The 23,670-nt window shown below is 39.6% G+C and overlaps 1 protein-coding gene across 5 annotated transcripts in view; it reads right to left on the bottom strand.

Annotated features, from left to right (window-relative positions):
- Window positions 1–23,670, bottom strand: part of LOC140202851 (protein MTSS 1-like) — a 303,060-nt gene that overhangs the window by 80,639 nt on the left and 198,751 nt on the right. For all 5 annotated transcript variants that reach the window (XM_072268315.1, XM_072268312.1, XM_072268311.1 and 2 more), the window contains exon 4: window positions 6,622–6,706. In XM_072268315.1, the coding sequence (XP_072124416.1) occupies window positions 6,622–6,706 (85 nt within the window). The remainder of the gene's footprint in view (window positions 1–6,621; window positions 6,707–23,670) is intronic.

Here is a 23,670-nt window from a genome sequence, read left to right as displayed (position 1 = left end):
TTTGCTTCTGGCCCTTTTCCTTATTTGTTATTTTGAAACTGTAAAAGATGGAAATAAAAAAGTAATCTTGCTTAAAATATTAAAGAAATGTGTCATCTTTAACTTTATGCCTTTTGGAAATCAGGTCATCCTTTACTCACTTAGCTATTCACAGTAACAGAAATTTTGACTGGGGTGCCCAAACTTTTGCATACCACATTACCTCTCAGCACCTGAACTCAATCCCACGATTGATGAAGGCCAATGCACCGTATGCCTTCTTAACCGCAGAGTCAACCTGCACAGCAGCTTAGAGTGTCCTATGGACTCGGACCCCAAGATCCCTCTGATCCTCCACACTGCCTGGAGTCCTACTATTAACACTATATTCTGCCATCATAATTGACCTACCAAAATGAACCACCTCACACTTGTCTGGGTTAGAAAACATAGAAAATAGGTGCAGTAGGCCATTCGGCCCTTCGAGCCTGCACTGACATTTATTATGATCATGGATGATCATCCAACTCAGAACCCTGCACCAGCCTTCCCTCCATACCCTCTGATCCCCCTAGCCACAAGGGCCATATCTAACTCCCTCTTAAATATAGCCAATAAACTGGCCTCAACTGTTTCCTGTGGCAGAGAATTCCACAGATTCACCACTCTCTGTGTGAAGAAGTTTTTCCTAATCTCAGTCCTAAAAGGCTTCGCCTTTATCCTCAAACCGTGACCCATCGTTCTGGACTTCCCCAACATCGGGAACAATCTTCCTGCATCTAGCCTGTCCAATCCCTTTAGGATTTTATACGTTTCAATCAGATCCCCCCTCAATCTAAATTCCAACGAGTACAAGCCTAGTTCATCCAGTCTTTCTTCATATGGAAGATCTGCCACTTCTCAGCCCAGTTTTGCATCCTATCAATGTCCCGCTGTAATCTCTGACAGCCCTCCACACTATCCACAACACCCCCAATCTTTGTGTAATCAGCAAATTTACTAACCCATCATTTCCTCATCCAGGTCATTTATAAAAATCACAAACAGTAGGGGTACCAGAACAGATCCATGAGGGACACCACTGGTCACCAACCTCCATGCAGAATATGACCCGTCTCAACCACTCTTTGCTTTGTGGATCCAGAACTGGCTTGCCACAGTAGGCAATGTCCCCTTGGATCCCATGCCTCCTGACTTTCTCCATAAGCCTTGCATGGGGTACCTTATCAAATGCCTTACTGAAATCCACATAAACTACATCTACTGCTCTACCTTCATCAATGTGTTTAGTCACATCGTCAAGAAATTCAATCAGGCTCATAAGACACGACCTGCCTCTGACAAAGCTATGCTGACTATTCATAATCATATTATGCCTTTCCAAATGTTCATAAATCCTGCCGCTCAGAATTTTCTCCATCAACTTACCAACCACTGAAGTCAGATTCACTGGTCTATAATTTCCTGGGCTATCTCTACGCTCTATGAATATGATATAGTTGGCATCACAGAGACATGGCTCCAGGGTGACCAAGGATGGGAGCTCAACATTCAGGGATATTCAATATTTAGGAGGGATAGACATGAAAGAAAAGGAGGTGGGGTAGCATTGCTGGTTAGAGAGGAGATTAACGCAATAGAAAGGAAGGACATTAGCCGGGAGGATGTGGAATCTATATGAGTAGAGCTGCATAACACTAAGGGGCAGAAAATGCTGGTGGGAGTTGTGTACAGGCCACCTAACAGTAGTAGTGAGGTTGGGGATGGTATTAAACAGGAAATTAGAAATGTGTGCAATAAAGGAACAGCAGTTATAATGGGTGACTTCAATCTACATATAGATTGGGTGAACCAAATTGGTAAGGGTGCTGAGGAAGAGGATTTCTTGAAATGTATGCGGGATGGTTTTTTGAACCAACATGTCAAAGAACCAACTAGAGAGCAGGCTACTCTAGACTGGGTATTGAGCAATGAGGAAGGGTTAATTAACAATCTTGTCGTGAGAGGCCCCTTGGGTAAGAGTGACCATAATATGGTGGAATACTTCATTAAGATGGAGAGTGACATAGTTAATTCAGAAATAAAGGTTCTGAACTTAAAGAAGGGTAACTTTGAAGGTATGAGACGTGAATTAGCTAAGATAGACTGGCAAATGGCACTTACAGGGTTGATGGTGGATATGCAATGGCAAGCATTTGAAGATCGCATGGATGAACTACAACAATTGTTCATCCCAGTTTGGCAAAAGAATAAATCAAGGAAGGTAGTGCACCCGTGGCTGACAAGGGAAATTAAGGATAGTATCAATTCCAAAGAAGACGCATACAAATTAGCCAGAAAAAGTGGCTCACCTGAGGACTGGGAGAAATTCAGAGTTCAGCAGAGGAGGACAAAGGGCTTAATTAGGAAGGGGAAAAAAGATTATGAGAGAAAACTGGCAGGAAACATAAAAACTGACTGTAAAAGCTTTTATAGATATGTGAAAAGAAAAAGATTGGTTAAGACAAATGTAGGTCTCCTACAGACAGAAGCAGGTGAATTGATTATGAGGAGCAAGGACATGGCAGACCAATTGAATAATTACTTTGGTTCTGTCTTCACTAAGGAGGACATAAATAATCTTCCAGAAATAGTAGGGGACAGAGAGTCCAGTGAGATGGAGGAACTGAGGGAAATACATGATAGTAGGGAAGTGGTGTTAGGTAAATTGAAGGGATTAAAGGCAGATAAATCCCCAGGGCCAGACGGTCTGCATCCCAGAGTGCTTAACGAAGTAGCCCAAGAAATAGTGGAAGCATTAGTGATAATTTTTCAAAACTCTTTAGATTCTGGACTAGTTCCTGAGGATTGGAGGGTGGCTAATGTAACCCCACTTTTTAAAAAAGGAGGGAGAGAGAAATCGGGGAATTATAGACCGGTTAGGAAAATCATGTCTGACGAATCCCATAGAATTTTTTGAGGATGTAACTAGTAGAGTGGATAGGGGAGAACCAGTGGATGTGGTATATTTGGATTTTCAAAAGGCTTTTGACAAGGTCCCACACAGGAGATTAGTGTGCAAACTTAAAGCACACGGTATTGGGGGTAAGGTATTGATGTGGATAGAGAATTGGTTGGCAGACAGGAAGCAAAGAGTGGGAATAAATGGGACCTTTTCAGAATGGCAGGCAGTGACTAATGGGGTACCGCAAGGCTCAGTGCTGTGACCCCAGTTGTTTACAATATATATTAATGACTTGGATGAGGGAATCAAATGCAGCATCTCCAAGTTTGCGGATGACACGAAGCTGGGCGGCAGTGTTAGCTGTGAGGAGGATGCTAAGAGGATGCAGGGTGACTTGGATAGGTTAGGTGAGTGGGCAAATTCATGGCAGATGCAATTTAATGTGGATAAATGTGAGGTTATCCACTTTGGTGGCAAAAACAGGAAAACAGATTATTATCTGAATGGTGGCCGATTAGGAAAAGGGGAGGTGCAACGAGACCTGGGTGTCATTATACACCAGTCATTGAAAGTGGGCATGCAGGTACAGCAGGCGGTGAAAAAGGCGAATGGTATGCTGGCATTTATAGCGAGAGGATTCGAGTACAGGAGCAGGGAGGTACTACTGCAGTTGTACAAGGCCTTGGTGAGACCACACCTGGAGTATTGTGTGTAGTTTTGGTTCCCTAATCTGAGGAAAGACATCCTTGCCATAGAGGGAGTACAAAGAAGATTCACCAGATTGATTCCTGGGATGGCAGGACCTTCATATGATGAAAGACTGGATGAACTAGGCTTATACTCATTGGAATTTAGAAGATTGAGGGGGGATCTTATTGAAACGTATAAAATCCTAAAGGAATTGGACAGGCTAGATGCAGGAAGATTGTTCCCGATGTTGGGGAAGTCCAGAACGAGGGGTCACAGTTTGAGGATAAAGGGGAAGCCTTTTAGGACCGAGATTAGGAAAAACTTCTTCACACAGAGAGTGGTGAATCTGTGGAATTCTCTGCCACAGGAAACAGTTGAGGCCAGTTCATTGGCTATATTTAAGAGGGAGTTAGATATGGCCTTTGTGGCTAAAGGGATCAGGGGGTATGGAGGGAAGGCTGGTACAGGGTTCTGAGTGGATGATCAGCCATGATCATACTGAATGGCGGTGCAGGCTAGAAGGGCCGAATGGCCTACTCCTGCACCTATTTTCTATGTTTCTATGTTTCTTTCTTGAATCAAGGAAGAACATCCGCAACCCTCCAGTTGTCTGGTACCTCTCCCGTCCTCACTGATGATGCAAAGATCATCGCCAGAGGCTCAGCAATCTCCTCCCTCGCCTCCCACAGTAGCCTGGGGTATATTTCGTCCAGTCCTGGTGACATCGAACTATCCAACTTCCAGTACTACCTCCATCATTCCCCACGCCCCCCCCCAACCTTTCACCATTTCTCATCCCCTTGTGTGTCTCTCTCATGCTATCTCCTTGCCCACCCATCGCCTCCCCCGGTGCTCCTCCTTTTCTTTCTTCCATGTCCTTCTGTCTCTTTCACCAATCATCTTCCTAGCTGTTTGCTTCATCTCTCCTCTCCAAGTTTCACCTATTGCCTGGTGTTTCTCTCTCTGGTCTCCCACCTTTCAAATCTACCCCTCAGCTTTTTTTTCCCTCCAGTCCTGCCGAAGGGTTTTGGCCTGAGACATTGACTGTACTTTTTACCATATGTACTGCCTGGCTTGCTGAGTCCCTCCAACATTTTGTGTGTGTTGCTCGGATTTCCAGCATCTGCAGACTTACCCTTGTTTGTGACTTGCCATTTATCAACTATTTTCTTCCCCAAAAGACCATTCAATTTTTGTTACTTTTAAACATCTCAGACCATTAAAACACATGCATGATCTGCTAAACCTGAAATTAGACTGCCTTTTGATATCTATTTGATCCATATATTGCAAAAAAAATTAAACATTAATTAAAGGCTGTCATAAACAAGAATAACCCATGCCTAAGCACATATTACAACATGCAATATAATGCCACTTGGCAGTATAGAAACAAAATTGTGGAACATGATAAAAAAAATAAATTTTACAGATGCTGGAAATCTAAGCAACACATGTAAAATGCTGGAGCAGGTCAGGAGGCATCCTTGGAAATGAAGTCAATATTTCAGGCAGAGACCCTTCTTCGAAGCCCTGTGGGTTGGAATGGTAAAGGGCTGGAGAGGAAAGAATGTGGAAGGAGAGGAGATTTGGCCATAGGAGGAAGGGCAGGAAGAGGGGCACCAAGTGGAGGAGATCAGCAAGTGAGAGGACTGAGTGGGGAACAGAAGGGAGGTGGGGAGGAAAAACAATTAGTGGAAGGAGAAACCAGCACCAATGCAGTCATCAATGTAGTGGAGGAAGAGTTGGGAAGCATTACTGGAAAGGCTTGGAACATGGACTGTTCTACATAGCCAACAAAAAGGCAGGCATAGCTGGAGCCCTTGTGGTTGCCCATGCCCACCACTTGAGTCTGGAAAAAGTGGGAGGAGCCGAAGGAGAAACTGTTGATGGTGAGGACCAAATCTGCCAGCTGGAGGAGGGTGGTGGTGGAGGGGAACATTGGTAATGAAATAACCAATTGGTTATTGGTTCCTTTAGAAGGAGAGGTTCAAGGACTTTGAATTGGATCAGATGACAGCTCATTGGTTTGACTCAAAACTTTATCTCTAAATAAACTCTTGTGGATAGTGTAGAGGACTGTAGAGGATTGCAGAGAGACATTGATAAGATGCAGAAGTGGGCTGAGAAGTGGCAGATAGAGTTCAACCCGGAGAAGTGTGAGGTGGTACACTTTTGGAAGGACAAACTCCATGGCAGAGTACAAAGTAAATGGCAGGATACTTGGTAGTGTGGAGGAGCAGAGGGATCTGGGGGTACATGTCCACACAGGTTGCCTCACAGGTAGGGAGGGTAGTTAAGAAAGCTTATGGAGTGTTAGCTTTCATAAGTAGAGGGATAGAGTTTAAGAGTTGCGGGGTAATGATGCAGCTCTATAAAACTCTGCTGAGGCCACACTGGGAGTACTGTGTCCAGTTCTGGTCACCTCACTATAGGAAATATGTGGAAGCATTGGAAAGGGTACAGAGGAGATTTACCAGGATGCTTCCTGGTTTAGAGAGTATGCATTATGATCGGAGATTAAGGGAGCTAGGGCTTTACTCTTTGGAGAGAAGGAGGATGAGAGGTATACAAGATATTAAGAGGAATAGACAGAGTGGACAGCCAGCGCCTCTTCCCCAGGGCACCACTGCTCAATACAAGAGGACATGGCTTTAAGGTAAGGGGTGGGAAGTTCAAGGGGGATATTAGAGGAAGGTGTTTTACTCAGAGAGCGATTGGTGCATGGAATGCACTGCCTGAGTCTGTGGTGGAGGCAGATACACTAGTGAAATTTAAGAAACTACAGGACAGGTATATGGAGAAATTTCAGTTGGCGGGTTATATGGGAGGCAGGGTTTAAGGGTCAGCACAACATTGTGGGCCGAAGGGCCTGTACTGTGCTGTACTATTCTATGTTCTACACTGGATTACATATAGACATTAATTAGCCCAAGCCGATAACAAACCAACTGAAATTTATTCCAATTCATAATATTATTCCACATCTACAAAGCCAAGTAACTCACGCTGAGAACTGACGAAGTTTAGTCTCAATGCTTCTGTGCCTCATACACATTCTGGTTAATGCTGAACCAATTTCCCTGGTGGCACCTGAACAAATAGAAAAAAAAGGAAATGAATCATTAAAATTCTTTGCTAACAGAATGATTTTTAATGTTACAACAATTTCTATACTTCATCTTCAACATCTTTTCTCATTACAGTGTATTGTGAAAACTACGTTAAACCCTTTCTCAATCATGGACTCTCAATCTTCCAACTGAAATGTTAGTTTTTATTATAAAGCCGGTTTGAATTATACATTAATTTTTTAATTAAAATATTGCTAAACTAAACATTAGAATTTAGCCACGTAATTACATTTGTATTCATACTAAACAACTGAGTTAAGAGTATACTGCAAAACAAAAATAAATGCAAGCAGCACATACATTCATCCCAAGCAAACAATTACACATGCATCCTTGTGAATAATGTAACATTTAATTCCTGTGCCAGTTTTCAGTGAGCAAAACACACTGTATTTATAAGTAATCTAGAGATGCTTGTGCATTTTTAGGTTGCTCCACTTGATATTTATATTCTTTCTCTACCAAAATTGGAATGAAGTACTTTTGCCCTGAACCCAATATAGTCTAAGTTATGATGTTTTGGTGAGAGTCCCACCATCATAATAGTCTTGTATAACAAATAAGTTAGCCACCTAGAAGTAGACTGTACTGAAACACTGGAAAACCAGTACCAGCCACTCTAGAATTGACCTGATGGGTTTTCCTAAAATTGTTTTACTTCTACAGTTAAATATGAAATTACTTTCTAATGTTTCACTATGTAAAACCTTCTGGAAGCAGTTCATTAACAAAAAAAATGCTCTGAAAGAGCATTTCACTAAAAGTCACACCAACCTATTGTTAATATGTTATAAACATAGCAGTGATCAGACAGACAGAAGTTGCATGTATGTGTGCAGATCAACTAGATATGCATTTTACGATGCAAACACGAGGAAATCTGCAGATGCTGGAAATTCAAGCAACACACGCAAAATGCTGGTGGAACGCAGCAGGCCAGACAGCATCCATAGGAAGAAGCATAGTTGATGGTTTGGGCCGAGACCCTTTGTCAGTTTGTCCTGATGAAGGATCTCGGCCCGAAACGTCAGCTGTGCTTCTGGTGCTTTTTCCTGTGGATGCTGTGTGGCCTGCTACATTCCACCAGCATTTTGTGTATGTTGCATGCATTTTACGACTTTATTTTGTATGATGGGATCAAAAGACTGGCAGCTGCTGAGACCACGTAAATGTAACATTTCATAATACTAAGGTAAGGACATGTTCGGCACAACTTTGTAGGCCGAAGGGCCTGTATTGTGCTGTAGGTTTTCTATGTTTCTACTGACGTAGGTGGATTAATAGGTAACCAATTAAATGGAATTAAAATATGGATCAGCTACATCGTAACTGAATGAAAATGTTTGATAAAATCAATGCAAATATTCAGTTTCACAACACTTTTGTTACCATAAGTCAACAGGGCATTGTATAGCCGAATATGAATAATACATCTTAGTAATTTCAAATCCACTTCTGATAAGATTGGGGTGTAGTGGACAGTGAAGAAGATTATCAGAGCTTGCAGTAGGATCTGGACCAGCTGGAAAAATGGGCTGAAAAATGGCAAATGGAATTTAATGCAGACAAGTGTGATGCTTTGCACTTCAGTAGGACCAATGAGAGAAGATCTTACACAGTGAACAGCAGAGCACTGAGGAGTGCAGCAGAACAAAGGGATCTGGGGATACAGGTCCATAATTTATCGAAAGTGGTTGCACAGGCAGATAGGGTCATAACTTCATAAATCAATGCATTGAGCACATGAGATGGGATGTTATGTTGAAGTTGTACAAGATGATGGTGAGGCCTAATTTGGAGTACTATGTTTATTTTTGGTAACCTATCAACAAAAAAGATATAAACAAGGTTGAAAGAGTACAGAGAAAATATACAAGGATATTGCTGGGACTGGAGGACCCGAGTTATAAGGAAAGATTGAATAGGTCAGGACTGTATTCTTTACAGCATAGAAGATTGAGAATAGATTGAGGGGAAAATTCTTCACTCAGAGGGTGGTGAGAGTGTGGAAGGAGCTGCCAGCATAAGTAGTATATATGAGCACAATTTCAAGCTTTAAGAGAAGTTTGAATAGGTACATGGACAGGAGTGGTATGGGTGCAGGTCAATGGGACTGGGCAATTTAAATAGTTAAGCACGGACTAGGTGAGCCAAAGGGTCTGTGTCTGTGCTGTACTCTTGTATGACTCTGTACCTATTTATTTGATAGAGAACCTGATCTTATGCTTTACATCCATTTTACTTTTCCAGAACAGACACACAAAATATGGAGGACTGAGTCTGAAGGTCTTAACCTGAAATTCAACTGTTTATTCCCCTCCATAGAAGCTGCCTGACCAATTGAGTTCCACTAGCATTTTGTATGTGTTGCTCAAGATCTGCAGCATCTGCAAAATCTCATGTCTATTTTTCTAGAGCAATCCAGCATCCAATCAGGAGAATCACCTGTCAACTTGCTCTCACCAAAGGACAACTGAAACCCTTACTGAAACTACCACTTACTAGGAATTGAATGAGTAATTTGATTTGTTTATACAGGAAATTCTGCAGATGTTGGAAATCCAAAGCAACATACACAAAATGCTGGAGGAACTCAAGTCAGACAGCACCCATGGAAACAAAAGGCTGAGACCAGTTTTCAGGACTGGAGAAGAAGAAAGTCATCAAAATAAAAAGGTGGGGGGTGGGGAGAAGAAGGAGGAATCTGATTGGGGAGGTGAATGGACGATAGGAGAAAGGGAAGTGAGGCACCAGGGGAGGTGATAGGCCAGTAAGAAGAGTTAAGAGGCCAGAGTGGAGAATAGAAGAGGGAAGAGGAGGGGGAGGGTTACCGGAAGGAGAAATTGATATTCACACTGCTAGGTTGAACAGAACATAAAGTGTTGCTACTCCGCCGAAGGTAGCCTCATCGTGGCACGAAAGGAGGCTACAAACCGACATGTCGGGAACAGGAATAGGAAGCAGAATTAAAATGTTGGGCCACCGGGGAGCTCCGTTTCTGGTGAATAGAGCAGAGATGCTCGACGATGCGGTTCCCCAATTTACGATGGGTCTCACCAACACAAAAGCCGCATTAGGCGCACAGGATGCAACAGGTGACCCCAGTAGATTCACAGGTGAAGTTTTGCCTCACCTGGAAGGACTGCTTGGAGACCTGAATGGAAATGAGAGAGGAGGTGAACGGACAGATGCTACACTTTGGCTGCTTGCAGAGGGAGACTAATGGGGAGGGGCGAAAGGACAAGAGAGCAATTCCTGCAGAAATCGGAGAGTGGGAGGGATGTAAAGATATGTTACGTGGTAGGATCCCTTTGGAGATGACAGAAGTTGTGGAGAATAATGCGTTGGTTGCAGAGACTCATGGGATGGTAGGTAAGGACAAGGAGGCAGGAAGATGAGCACAGACGTCTGGGAAACAGAGAAGCAGCTTGATTTGTTATAGTTTTGTACCATGCAACACCACCACATGTTGCCCTTTTATATGTAAATGTTTTCACAAGTGTTATGTTGAATAATGGAATAAGTTCATCTGGCATTGTGCTTTTTGCTGCAAATCAGATTTCGATTTGCATAGACAATACACCCAGTAGATGGTGCTACATTCAAAAACATACCCATATTTACTGGCCAGATCATTTCACCTTCAGTAGACATACTAATGTGAGTGATGCAGCCATCGACATCAAACAAAGCAGATCTAGATTTAAAATAACAATGAAACGCCAAAAGTAATTTTGTGCTCACCAAACTAAATTTACTAAAAGTATCAGCTATCAATAAGCAGATGACAATCTGGAGAAATTCAAATGCAGCAGTGATTTTCATGATGATAGCCTGGATTTATGATCAGCAGGGAATGAACAATGCTGAAATTGAAAAAATCTCCCTCAATACTTTACATGAGGAGTTCTGCAGATGCTGGAAACTCAAGCAACACACATCAAAGTTGCTGGTGAACACAGCAGGCCGGGCAACATCTCTAGGAAGAGGTACAGTCGATGTTTCGGGCCAAGACCCTTCGTCAGGACTAACTGAAGGAAGAGCTAGTAAGAGATTTGAAAATGGGAGGGGGAGGGGGGAGATCCCACTTTCTGGAATTTAGAAGGCTGAGAGGGGACCTTATTGAAACATATAAGATTATTAAGGGATTGGACACACTGGAGGCAGGAAGCATGTTCCCACTGATGGGTGAGTCCAGAACCAGAGGCCACAGTTTAAGAATTAGGGGTAGGCCATTTAGAACGAAGTTGAGGAAAAACTTTTCACCCAGAGAGTGGTGGATATATGGAATGCTCTGTCCCAGAAGGCTGTGGAGGCCAAGTCTCTGGATGCTTTCAAAAAAGAGATGGCTAGAGCTCTTAAAGATAGCGGAATCAAAGGTTAGGGGGATAAGGCAGGAATTGGATACTGATTGTGGATGATCAGCCATGATCACAGTGAATGGCAGTGCTGGCTCGACGGACCGAATGGCCTACTCCTGCACCTATTGTCTATTGTCCATTGAAATATCATTGCTTTGCATAAACTAATTTTCATCCTTCCTTTTAATCTTTAATACCTGGACACACCATAAAGCCTCATGTGCACAGCCAATTTTAATGGAAAGATACAATACATACGCAACTCAGGTTCCCTTAAAGAATGAGCGCGGGGGACTTTCGGTAGCGCTCATGGAGTGAAGTCGCGTTCTTGACTTGTTCCATTACCTCTGAGTTTTTCTTCTTATGATCAGCTATATTTTAATTAACCATTAAGGCATCAACTTTTACAATACTTTGAAACAAATTGGGCTCTTCGATAATCAGATGTTTTTAAGGTCTGCTATGTCTAAGAATGGAAAAAACGGGAAGGATGGCAAACCTCCGGGCAGACCGAAAGGTACCGATTTCCCTCCGACTGAACCACCGGTGACTTTGAAAGCTATATCGGAGCTAATTCGTGAGGAAATTTCAACTAGTTTCCAGAAAATTGCCGATTCAATCGAGAAGATACAAATATCTATTACGGAACATCAGTCGGCTATATCTGATCTTCAAAAATCCACGCAACAAAGTGAGCTCAAGATGGAGAAAATCGAAGAAACAATTAATGTAATGAAGAAAAAACTCGACTTTCTGACCTTTAAAAAACTCTAACTTAGAATCCAGAATGCGACGGCAGAATCTTCGAATGATTGGGGTGCGTGAAGCTGTTGAATCTGATAACCCTAGGAAGTATTTTTCTCAACTTTTAAAAGATGCATTTCCTACTGTATTTCCTGACCAACCACCGTTATTGGATCGTGTTCACAGAGTTCCATCATACTCGCCTAAGTCAGATAAACCTCGACATGTCATTTTACGTTTTCATTACTTTCAAGACAAGGAGAAACTGTTTCGTTTCGTTCGATCTAAAGGTTACATTGATTTTCTGGATCTTAAGTTCCAATTCGTGGAGGATTTCAGTAAACCAATCCGGGATCAACGGGTTCGTTACAGATCTGTGATGTCGGAACTCTACAAGATAGATTTAAAACCAGCGCTGCTTTACCCTGCACGTCTAAGGATTCGTATGTTGGATGGAGCCCTCCGTTTTTTTGAATCTCCATCGGATGCCCAGAGTTATCTGGATCAATCTTCACCTTCAACATCTTAATCGTAACTTTTAACTATCTCCGTTGATCGGAGGTTGTGAATTTGTCAGTCTTAATTTTTTTTTTGCCCTATATGGGCAGAAAAGTTTATTTTTGATTATTTAATATGGTTGCTATACTTTCTTTTTAACTGCGTCATTTCTTTCTTTTTCCCAGGGGATTCTGGGTGGTTATTTCCTCACCGTCATTTTACGTATTTCCTTTGTGGCCTTAAATTTTGTAGTTTTTAAATCTATTTTGTTTTGTAGGTTTTCATAGCTAGTTTATGTTAATAATCTCATTTTTTTTTGTTTTGTTTACTCATGGGTCTGGGGTTTGTTGCGGTTTTTTTATATTTTCTGGCTTTTAATCTGTTATATTATGTGTTTGTTTTAATTGAGTTATCTATTTTTTATTCTTTTATTGTTTTATAATTAGCTGATCTTTTTTATATTTACACTTTTTTTAGGGAGCGTATACCGGAAGTCATGGGGGTAGTTTTAGTGCTTGCTTCTTTCGTGCTGGTCTGCGTTAGATTTAGCCTTGGGGTCATGGGGCGGGGGGTGGTGGGAGGGGCTTCACGTTTTAGTTTCTTTCTTCTTGGGCTATATACATTATTGAAGTATTGGTTGCGTTCTTCTTCCCGGTATCTCTTGTATGTTCTGTTCCCTTTCCGGGTTCGTGGGTCAAGCCTATCGTCAATCCTCCTTGTTGCGGGTTGACTTTAGGGTTTATGGAGTCTATTATTAATTTTGTCTCCTGGAATACTAATGGTCTTTATCATCCTATTAAAAGGAAAAAAGTTTTTAAAGTGTTCCGGAGACTTAAAGCACAAATTTTATTTTTACAAGAGACCCATGTGCGGAGGGGGGACAGACTACATTTTTTTTAAATTCTGGAAGGAAAATCAGTTTCATTCGAACTCCAATGCTAAGGTTCGAGGCGTCTCTATTTTTATAGACTCCTCAGTTACTTTTATACAACATGATATTATTTCTGATCCGAATGGTAGATTTCTACTGGTTAGTGGTCTACTATTTAATAAAAAGGTAGTTTTGGTTAATGTTTATGCTCCTAATATGGACTGTCTGGAATTTTATAAATCATTATTCAATCAGTTCCCGAATTTGAATGAGTTTTCATTGATCTGGGGCGGAGATCTTAATACCTGCTTGTCTCCAGCTTTGGACCGTTCGGCTCCTCTACGGACCTTACCTAATAAATCTGCAACTTTGATTAATTCATTCCTTTCTGATTCTGAGTCGACGGACATTTGGCGTTTTTTGCATCCTCAGGAAAAAGAATTTTCTTTTTTTTCCACATGTTCACCATTCCTATTCAAGAATTGATTATTTCTTTATTGATTCTCGTCTTATTCCTTCAGTGATTAAATGTGATTATGACTCTATAACCATTTCGGATCATGCTCCACTTAAGCTTTCTATTAAAATTCTGGTCAATATACAAAATAATAGACAATGGCGTTTTAATTCGCTGTTGCTTCAGGACTCGGACTTTGTTAACTTTATGAATGAACAGATTGATCTTTTTTTTACAATTAACTATACAGAGGATATTTCTGTGAACATTCTTTGGGATACTTTTAAAGCTTATATTCGTGGTCAGATTATCTCGTATTCTGCTGCTTTGAGGAAGAAGCTGAAGCAGGAGGAGTTGGTAATTGTGGACGAGATTAAGGAAATTGATAAGAAATATGTTATAGCTCCTTCTGAGGAGTTATATAAACAAAGAACTGAACTTCAAATGGAACACAGTTTATTACTTTCGTCCTCGATTGTAAAGCAATTAAAGAAAACAAGAAGCGAATTTTATGTACACAGTGACAAAATTGGCAAACTGTTGGCTAATCAACTGAAGTCTAATTATGCTAAATCTCAAATTAATCAGATTTATAACCAAAATGACCAACTGATACTTGATCATGTGGGGATTAATCAAACCTTCTGTGATTTTTATTCTTCCTTATATCAATCAGAGTCTCCTCGAGATTCTAAATATATGAATGATTTTTTAGATAATCTAGACTTCCCTGAGATTTCACAGGATATGTCTTCTATGTTAGATACTCCCATTACCACGGATGAGATTAAGAATGTTATTTTCTCTATGAATTTGGGGAAAGCTCCTGGCCCTGATGGGTTTACCGTAGAATTTTATAAATGTTTTGCACCTTCATTAATCCCTTGGTTCTGTAGGGTTTTTGAGGCTTCATTAAAACTTGGTAAACTTCCTGAATCTTTCAATAGAGCGTCAATCTCTCTAATATTAAAGAAGGATAAAGATCCTGCTCAATGTGCATCTTATAGACCAATATCTTTATTAAATATTGATTCTAAAGTTTTCTCTAAGTTATTAGCAAATAGATTAGAAAAAGTACTTCCTTCTATTATTTCGGAAGACCAAACGGGTTTTATTAAAGGTCGTTACTCTTTTTATAATATTTGCACACTGTTAAATATTGTTTATACTCCCTCACAAAATGTTCCTGAGTGTGTTATCTCTTTAGATGCTGAGAAAGCTTTTGATAGACTAGAATGGCCTTATTTATTTAAGGTGCTTGAAATGTTTAATTTTAGCTCGAAATTTATATTCTGGATTAAACTGTTATATCATTCTCCTGTGGCCTCGGTCCGTACTAACTCTTTAAGTTCACCTTTTTTCTCGACAAGGTTGTCCTCTTAGTCCTTTATTATTTGATATTGCATTAGAACCTCTTGCAATTACCATTCGAGAATCTCCAAATATTACTGGGATAACTCGGGGCTTAAAGTCCCATAAAATATCACTCTATGCTAATGACTTACTTTTATATATTTCTAATCCCCCCCAAAATCCATCCCGACTGTTTTAGAGCTATTAGCACAATTTGGTCTTTTTTCAGGATATAAATTAAATCTTAGTAAGAGTGAACTTTTCCCGATTAATAAACAACTTCCCTTATATCATAACTTTCCATTTAAATTGATTGATAATTATTTTTCATATCTTGGGATTAAAATTACTTGTAAATACAAAGATTTATTTAAGATTAACTTTTTACCATTAATTGACCATATTATTCAACTTTCATCTAAATGGTTTCCTTTATATTTAACTTTGATTTGGTCGTATTAATGCAGTTAAGATGTTTTTTTTGCCAAAATTTTTATATATATTTCAGGCATTACCAATCTTTGTTCCAAAATCTTTTTTTGATAAAGTCGACTCCAAAATTTCTTCATTTATTTGGCAAAATAAAAATCCGAGACTGGGTAAAATACATTTACAGAAAGCTAAGAGAGATGGAGGCTTAGCATTACCTAACTTTAGATTTTATTATTGGGCAATTAATATTTGACATATGAAATTTTGGTTACTTGACCAGGATATACTATCCATTCCTAAATGGGTAGCATTGGAATTACAATCTGTTCAGGGTTATACACTTGGCTCTATTTTAGGTTCCTCTCTTCCTTTTGATTTGAAACGCCTTAAACAGGTGTCTAACCCGATAGTTAAATATACCTTACGTATCTGGTTTCAATTCAGAAAATTTTTTGATCTTAATCAATTTGGGTTAGCGATTCCTATTTTAGGTAACATATTTTTTCCTCCCTCTTTTACAGATCGTGCTTTTCAAATTTGGAAGACTAAGGGTATTTCACGGTTTTTGGATTTATTTTTAGATGGTTCCCTTATGTCTTTTGAACAATTATCTAATAAATATAATTTATCAAGAATACATTTTTTTAGATATCTACAAGTTAGAAATTTCCTAAGTACTATACTTTCTTCCTTTCCAATGCTTCCTCCTACATACATTTTAGATACTATAATTAACCTTAATCCATGTCAGAAAGGTGCATCGGCAATCATTTATAATATTATTATGAAACTTAGGAAAGCTCCATTTGATAAGAATAGGGTAGATTGGGAACAGGAATTGGGGTTTATCATTTCCGTGGATGAATGGGGGCAGATTTTACAATTAGTCAATACTTCCTCTATCTGTGCTAAACATTCCCTAATTCAATTTAAAGTTGTTCATAGAGCACATATGTCCAAAGATAAATTAGCTCGCTTTTATTCTCATATTAATCCTTTTTGTGATAGATGTCCGGGGCAGATAGCCTCTTTAACTCATATGTTTTGGTCTTGCCCTACTCTGGAAACTTTTTGGAGAGACATTTTTAATATTATCTCCAAGGTATTGAATATAGATATCTCTCCTCACCCTATTACTGCTATCTTTGGACTACCTAAAATTTCCAGTAATCTTTCTCCTTCAGCCCGTAGAATGATTGCATTTCTTACTTTAATGGCGAAAAGATGTATTTTACAACATTGGAAAGAGCTTAATGCTCCAACTACCTTTTTTTGGTATTCTCAGACGATATTATGCTTGAATTTGGAGAAAATTAGAAGCAATCTTTATGACTCCTCATTTAAATTTGAACAGACCTGGAGATCTTTTATTCAATATTTTCATTTAATGTAATATATACCCTTCTTGTTTTTTTTACTGTTTTTAATGGAGGTCGGGATTGAGGACGTGATTTTAAGTCTTTTTAACTCTGTTTGGTTTCAAGTTAGCCCATTGCTTTGCTTTGCCTTTAGTTAGTTGCACGGTGGGTTTTTTTTGGGTTTCTTTTTTTTCCTTTTCTCTATTGATATATATATATAAAAATTAGTATAATATTATGCTACCTTGGTATGTTATGTTTAAATTACATCGTTTGTATCTTTTTTTTGTATTAATATCTTCTGTAATTTTATTATATTCTAACAGTGTATTAGTGCCTATATGGCTTACCTTTTTGTATACTTATTCAATAAAAAGATTTAAAAAGAAAGAAAGAATGAGTGCATCTTAATCTTGTTAAAATAACCAATGCTCTGCTTTGCCTGGGGTAAATGCGAGTGGTGTTTACAGCCAGTCCATCATAGGAAAAGCCCTCCTCACCATTGAGCACATCTGTAGCATTCATCAGCAGAAATGTCCACGGTTCAGGCCAGGCTTTCTTCTCGCTGCTACCATTGGGAAGGTTGTACAGGAGCCTTAGACCCATACCAGAAAGTTCAGGAGCAGTTATTACCCTTGAACCATCAGGCTTGTGAACCATTGTGGATAACTTGGCTAATCGCAGCACTAAGATGATTCTACAACCTATGGACTCTCTTTCAAAGACTCTACAATTCATGTCCTCAGTATTATTTATTTACTGCTGTTTTATTATTATTTTGTATTTGTACAGAGTATCGTCCTTTGAACACTATTTATCAATTTTTGTGTGCAATTTTTCATTGATTATATTATAGTTTTTGTTCTGTGAATGGCCACAAGAAAATTAATCTCATGGCAATATATGATGACATATACGTACTTTGATAATATATTTACTTCGAACTTTGAAGAATTCACATTCTCACTAATCACTGCAAACTACATGATCTCCCCAGTCAATATTGCTTAAGGCCTTGGAAGGGAGTAATTTTGATGAAAGACAAGGCAGATTATGCTGAATGAAAATGCTGAATTTATAGCACCGTGTTGGAGACCAGGGAAAACGTGTCAGAAGATGATGCTTTGTATGCCAAGTGAGAACTAAACTGCAGGACCAAAAGAATTATTGTATGTTGGTGTGCAATCTTTGAGTCTTCAGTACTCAACTACACCAATACAGTTCTGAATATGGACAACTAGGATTTAACTTCTGGCAAACATAACTGTTAGCAGTTGCAAGGAAAGAAGACTAACTCTGCTTCTTTCTCCACAGATGCTGCCACATGCTGAGTATTTAACCATTTCTGTTTATAATCTAAATATGTAAAGCCTTCCCACCTCAGTGGTTTGGATGAAGATCAATTACTTTGACACATAGGCACAATCAGAAAACAAATATCACATTCCACTACGACATTGCTTGGTAGGAGCTTTAACTGGTTCCATCCAATGAAGAAATGGTGTGGAATAGTAAATGATCTCAGAGTAAAGGGCTCACTTAAATGCAGAACCCTGTCTAGGCAATGCAATTATCTACAATATTAGGATTTTTTCCATTATCAGGGTAATCACATTGTACCAAACTCAAATACATTATTGTCCAACTATTTTCACCCATTTGCATCAAACTCCTCAAAAGACAAAGCTGAAAGGAATAAATAAATGCCTGAAAATTATAGTGGACCAATCATTTGCTCTGAAAATAGCTGGATCCCACCACAGTACACCCCATAGGGCAGGTACTGAAGCTGAAGTGACCACTGAGATTTAAAAAAATTCATTCAACTACAAAGTGTGGCATTATGGAATAGTGTGGTTAAAAATAAATAAGACCAATTAATAGTAATTCAACTTTCATCTTCAAGGATTTTCTGTAATTTGATCTTCTAAAACATTTTTTGTGGGAAGGAATGAATATAATACAAGATATACAGTACAGCAGAGTGTGCAACCTTCAGCCTACAATGTGGTGCTGACCCGTATAAACTACTCCATGATCTATCTATCCCCTCCATCTTACATGGCCCATAACCCTCGATTTTGCTTTCAACCATATGCCTATCTGAGAGTCTCTTAACTGCCCTTAATGTATCTGCCTTTACCACCACCCTTGGCAGTACATTCAAGGCACTCTGTAAAGAAAAACTACCTCTGACATCCCCTCTGATTTTCCTCCATTTACCTTAAAAGGATGTTCTCTGGTATTGGCCACCGCTGCCCTGAGAAAAAGATGCTGGCTGTCCACTTAATCGGTGCTTTTTTTCTTCTTATACACTTCTATCAAGTTGTTTTTCACCCTCCTTCACTCCAGAGAAAATCCCTAACTTGCTCAGCCTTGCCTCTTAAGATATGTTCTCTAATCCTGGAAGCATCCTGGTAAATCCTCTGATTCCAGCATGCTTCCCGCTTTATCCCCAAGTGATCCTGCTTCCTTTCTAGCCATCCTCTTAATCTTCATGTACATATAGAACCCCCTGGGGTTTTCCTTAATCCTACTCACTAAGGCCTTCTCATGCCCCTTTCTTGCACTCCTAATTCCCTTCTTAAGATCCTTCCTAGCTCCCTTATCACTTTCAAGAACAATTCTTGATTTTTGCTTCCTAAATCATAAGTATGCTTCTGTCTTCCCCTTGACTAAATGTTCTGCCTCTTGTGTCAACCATAGTCCCCTTAATCCTACCTTCCCTTCCCTGTATCAATAGAACAAACCTATCCACAACCTTATAACTCCCTGAACATTCTCAGAAATGACAGCAGAAATCTGGTTATCTGTTTGATACCTTTATAACTGGCCTTTCCCCAAATAAATACTACCTATATTGTCTGCTCCAATGTTTGTCCATGGCTATGCTAAAGGTCACTATCTCTGAAATGCTCACCCACTGATCAGGTTCATCACCTAGCACTAGATCCAGCTTGGCCTCTCTGGTCAGCCTGTCCACATACTTTGTCAGGAATCCTTCCTGGACACACTTAACAAATTTTATCCCATTAAAACATAGGTTTTCTATGTTTCTAAAACCATTTTGCGCTAAGGAGGTGTTAATCAATATTAGGGAAGGTGAAGTCACCCATGACAACACCTTCCCTAATATTTTTGCACCTTTCCAATGTCCTGCGAGGTTGCTGAATTGCAGAGGAAAGGACATCATAACTAATGTGTCCACAAATTCCCTTATTTGGCAGATAACAACTGTATTACAAGCAAAAAAACGATCATCCACACATGCACTTAAAAATACTACGAAGTGTTAAGTTTCCAAATATAATTTTTAGTTGTTAACTGAATAACCTGCATTACTAGACCTTTAACAAAGTAAACCATGTAGTTCACAGCTGCTATAAAAGAAATTATCGATTGCCATAAGAAATGTTGACCAAGTTTAAAAGTTAATGGGGAGAATTCCATAGCTTAGAGATCACATGGTTGTATGCAAGCCGGTGGTGGCGGGGGGGGGGTGCAATACATCCACAGTGATGGAAGTTTTTAAGAGAGGTTGATGATGAATTATATCAGCATATCAGCTCCTGCCTGAGCAGCGTCTTGGATCAGCTCTTGGAGCAACAGGTCCACAGCAGACACGATCTCATTGGCTCTTCATTCAATCCTGGAACATCTGGACATCAAAGGTGCATACATCAGGATGCTCTTTATTGATTGCGGCTCATTATTTAACAGTATCATGCCCTCAAAACTAATCAACAAGTTCCAAGACTTTGGCCTCCATACTTCCTTGTGCAATTGAATCCTGGATTCCCTTACTTGTAGATCCAAGTCAGTTCAGGGTGGCAACACATCACCTCCATGACCTCCATCAGCACAGGTGTACCAAAAGGCTGTGTGCTTAGCCCCTTCTCTATTTGCTTTATCACTATGACTATGTGGCTAAGCACAGTTCCAATGGCATATTTAGGTTTGCTGATGACACCACTGTTGTGGGTCGAATCAAAGGTGATGATGAATCAGCATACAGGAGGGAGACTAAAAATTTGGCTGAATGGTGTCATAACAATAAGATACTACTCAATGTCATCAACCAAAAGAACTGATTGTTGACTTCAGGAGAGGGAAACCAGAGGGTCATGAGCCAGTATTCATTTGAGGATCAGAGGCAAAGAGGGTCAGCAACTTTAAATTCCTAGGTATTACTATTTCAGAGGATCTGTCCTGGGCCCAGCACATAAGTGTAATTGCGAAGAAAAAACAGCAGCATCTCTACTTCCTTAGGAGTCTGTGGAGATTCAGCACTTCATCCAAACAATGTCATAGAAAGCAGCATCCAACATCAGGTAGAAGGTACAAGTGCCTCAGGACTCCCACCACTAGGTTCAAGAACAGTTACTATCCCTCAACCATCAGGCTTTCAAATAAAAGGTGATAACTACACTTACTTGCCCCATCATTGAAATGTTCCGATAACCAATTATTTTACTTTAAGGACCCTTTATCTCATTATCTCATGTTCTCACTACTTATTGTTATTTATTTATATTTGTTGTCTTCCGCACTCTGGTTGATCTTGCATTGATCCTGTTATAGTTACTATTCTGTAGATTTGCTGAATATGCCCACAAAAAAATGAATCTCAGGATGACATATATGTACTTTGATAATAAAATTAATTTTGAATTTTGAATACAGAAACTGGGAGTGTGTACCAGTCAAATTTGGAAGAACCAAGTTCGCTCAGGGCTGGAGCAGATTACATAGACAGGGAAGCCAAACCAAGGTAGGATTTTTATACACACATGGAAATTCTTAAATCTTAGGATCTGCCGGAACAGGACCCAATGACTTTAGGACGAATGGGATTTGCTTCAATTTTATGAAATAGCAACAAGCATTTTAGAATATGCAAAGCAAGTATAATGCAATAGTCCCCTTCTGCTTAGATTTACATTCAATTGTTATTAGCCAACACTGAAAGGCTATGCTCCCGGCTTCATACCAAACATCCAAGAAACTATGCTGAAGAGAACTAAAACCAAACACATTGACTTTCAGAAAATAGGAAGTGATTACTTTCATTTCAGTAGCTCGTTCTGGACATAAAACAGTAGTGCACTCAACTCTGCAACATATCCTCTGTATAGAAACACTGAAAGTAATAACTATCTCATGAGATATTGTCAGGTGTTTAAATAATGTGTGTCAGAAGGAAAATGGGTCAATATACGAACCACCTAAATTTATAGAATCTAATTACCTTAATTTCCTTTTTTAATATAGCCCTTCAGCCAGTTTAATCACTCTTACTTTAGTTTTAAACTCCACTATAAAACATCATCCCTTGACCTTCTTTGCCTGGTCCAAGGGAAACATTCTCAGTTCCTTAATATAAATTAAAGATCTTCATTCTACAACCAGACACAAGATACGACTCCTCTCCCCACACAGAGACACTGTTCGACCCACCGAGCTCGTCGAGCAAATTACTTTTTGCTCCACCTGCAGTCTCGAGCCTACAGTATTAGTTTATTGATTTATTGATCGAGATACAACACAGAATAGGCCTTCCAGCTCTTTGAACCATGCCACCCAGCAATCCCCCGACTTAATCCAAGCCTAATCACAGGATAATTTACAATGACCAACCAGTATGCCTTTGGACTGTGAAGGAAAACCACGCAGTCACGGGGAGAATGCACATACTCCTTACAGGCAGCAGTGTGAATTGAACCCAGGTCCCCTGCATTGCGAAGCCTTGTGCTAACCACTGCACTACTGTGCTGTACTATGCAACCTGATGCCTAATCAGAAAATGCAAGTTTCAAGATATCTATAAAATTAAGAATTCAGAATATTTTGAATCAGCAAAATTTAAAATATCATGTTGTGAAAGCATCTGTATCTGCTGAGTGATGTTGGTAAGCATTATTTCCAAAAATGATGCTTCCCCATATTAAAGTTACCATTTACCATATTAACTCACTACATTGTAAGCATTTCCAAACTGTAATTAAACTTTACAAAAATGTAGTTAAATTCTATTTTTATGGGGAGGAAGTAGGGGGAGAATCAGAACTGAACTATTAAGGAATGAATGAGGGAAAAATGTTATTGAAGTTTTCTAAGCAAAGGGTAAAGATGAGCAGTTAAAGATGATCCAGGTGGGCTGACTAAAAGCCCAATACCATCAAAATGGTAAGAGTACAGTAGAAAGAGAACAAGAATAAAATGCTGAAAAGACATTGAAAAATTTTTCTTAAAACTGAATTTGTTAGCACAATACAGGTATTCCCCACTTTTCGAACGTTCGCTTTACGAAACCTCAGTTACAAAAAACCTACATTAGTTCCCTGTTTTCGCTAACAGAAGGTGTTTTCACTGTTATGAAAAAAACAGCGCGCAATAAAAGACAGCGAGCAGCCGCTGTCCCCCGGATTCAGAACTGCATTCTAGCCGGCATTGCTTAAACATGTGCTTGTGAGCAGCCGTTAGCAAGGTATCGGAAAAGCCTGAAAGAGCTCGTAAGGGTGTTACACTTAGTGTAAAACTAGACATAATTAAGCGTTTCGATCGTGGTGAACAAAGTAAGGACAAAGTGAGTTCGGCTTGTGCAAGTTGATAAAGATGATGTTGAAGAGGGACCAAGAACTGATGGATGAAGACCTGATGCAATTGGAAGAGGAAAAGATAACAATCGAAACCAAATGAGTAAAGATAAAGTACTACTTTAATTTTGAAAGGGTATGTCAGTTTAGGGCATACAGTATTTGCAGGATGGTTTGAGTGCTTACAAAGAGCTGTATGATGGAAAAATGCGCAAGGCTAGCAGTCAAGCAAGCCTTCCACATCAGCCACAGT

The sequence above is a fragment of the Mobula birostris genome, chromosome 9, assembly GCF_030028105.1.
Source record: "Mobula birostris isolate sMobBir1 chromosome 9, sMobBir1.hap1, whole genome shotgun sequence".
In the NCBI taxonomy this organism is placed as follows: Eukaryota; Metazoa; Chordata; class Chondrichthyes; order Myliobatiformes; family Myliobatidae; genus Mobula; species Mobula birostris.
This window is presented reverse-complemented; position numbering and strand designations above follow the sequence as displayed.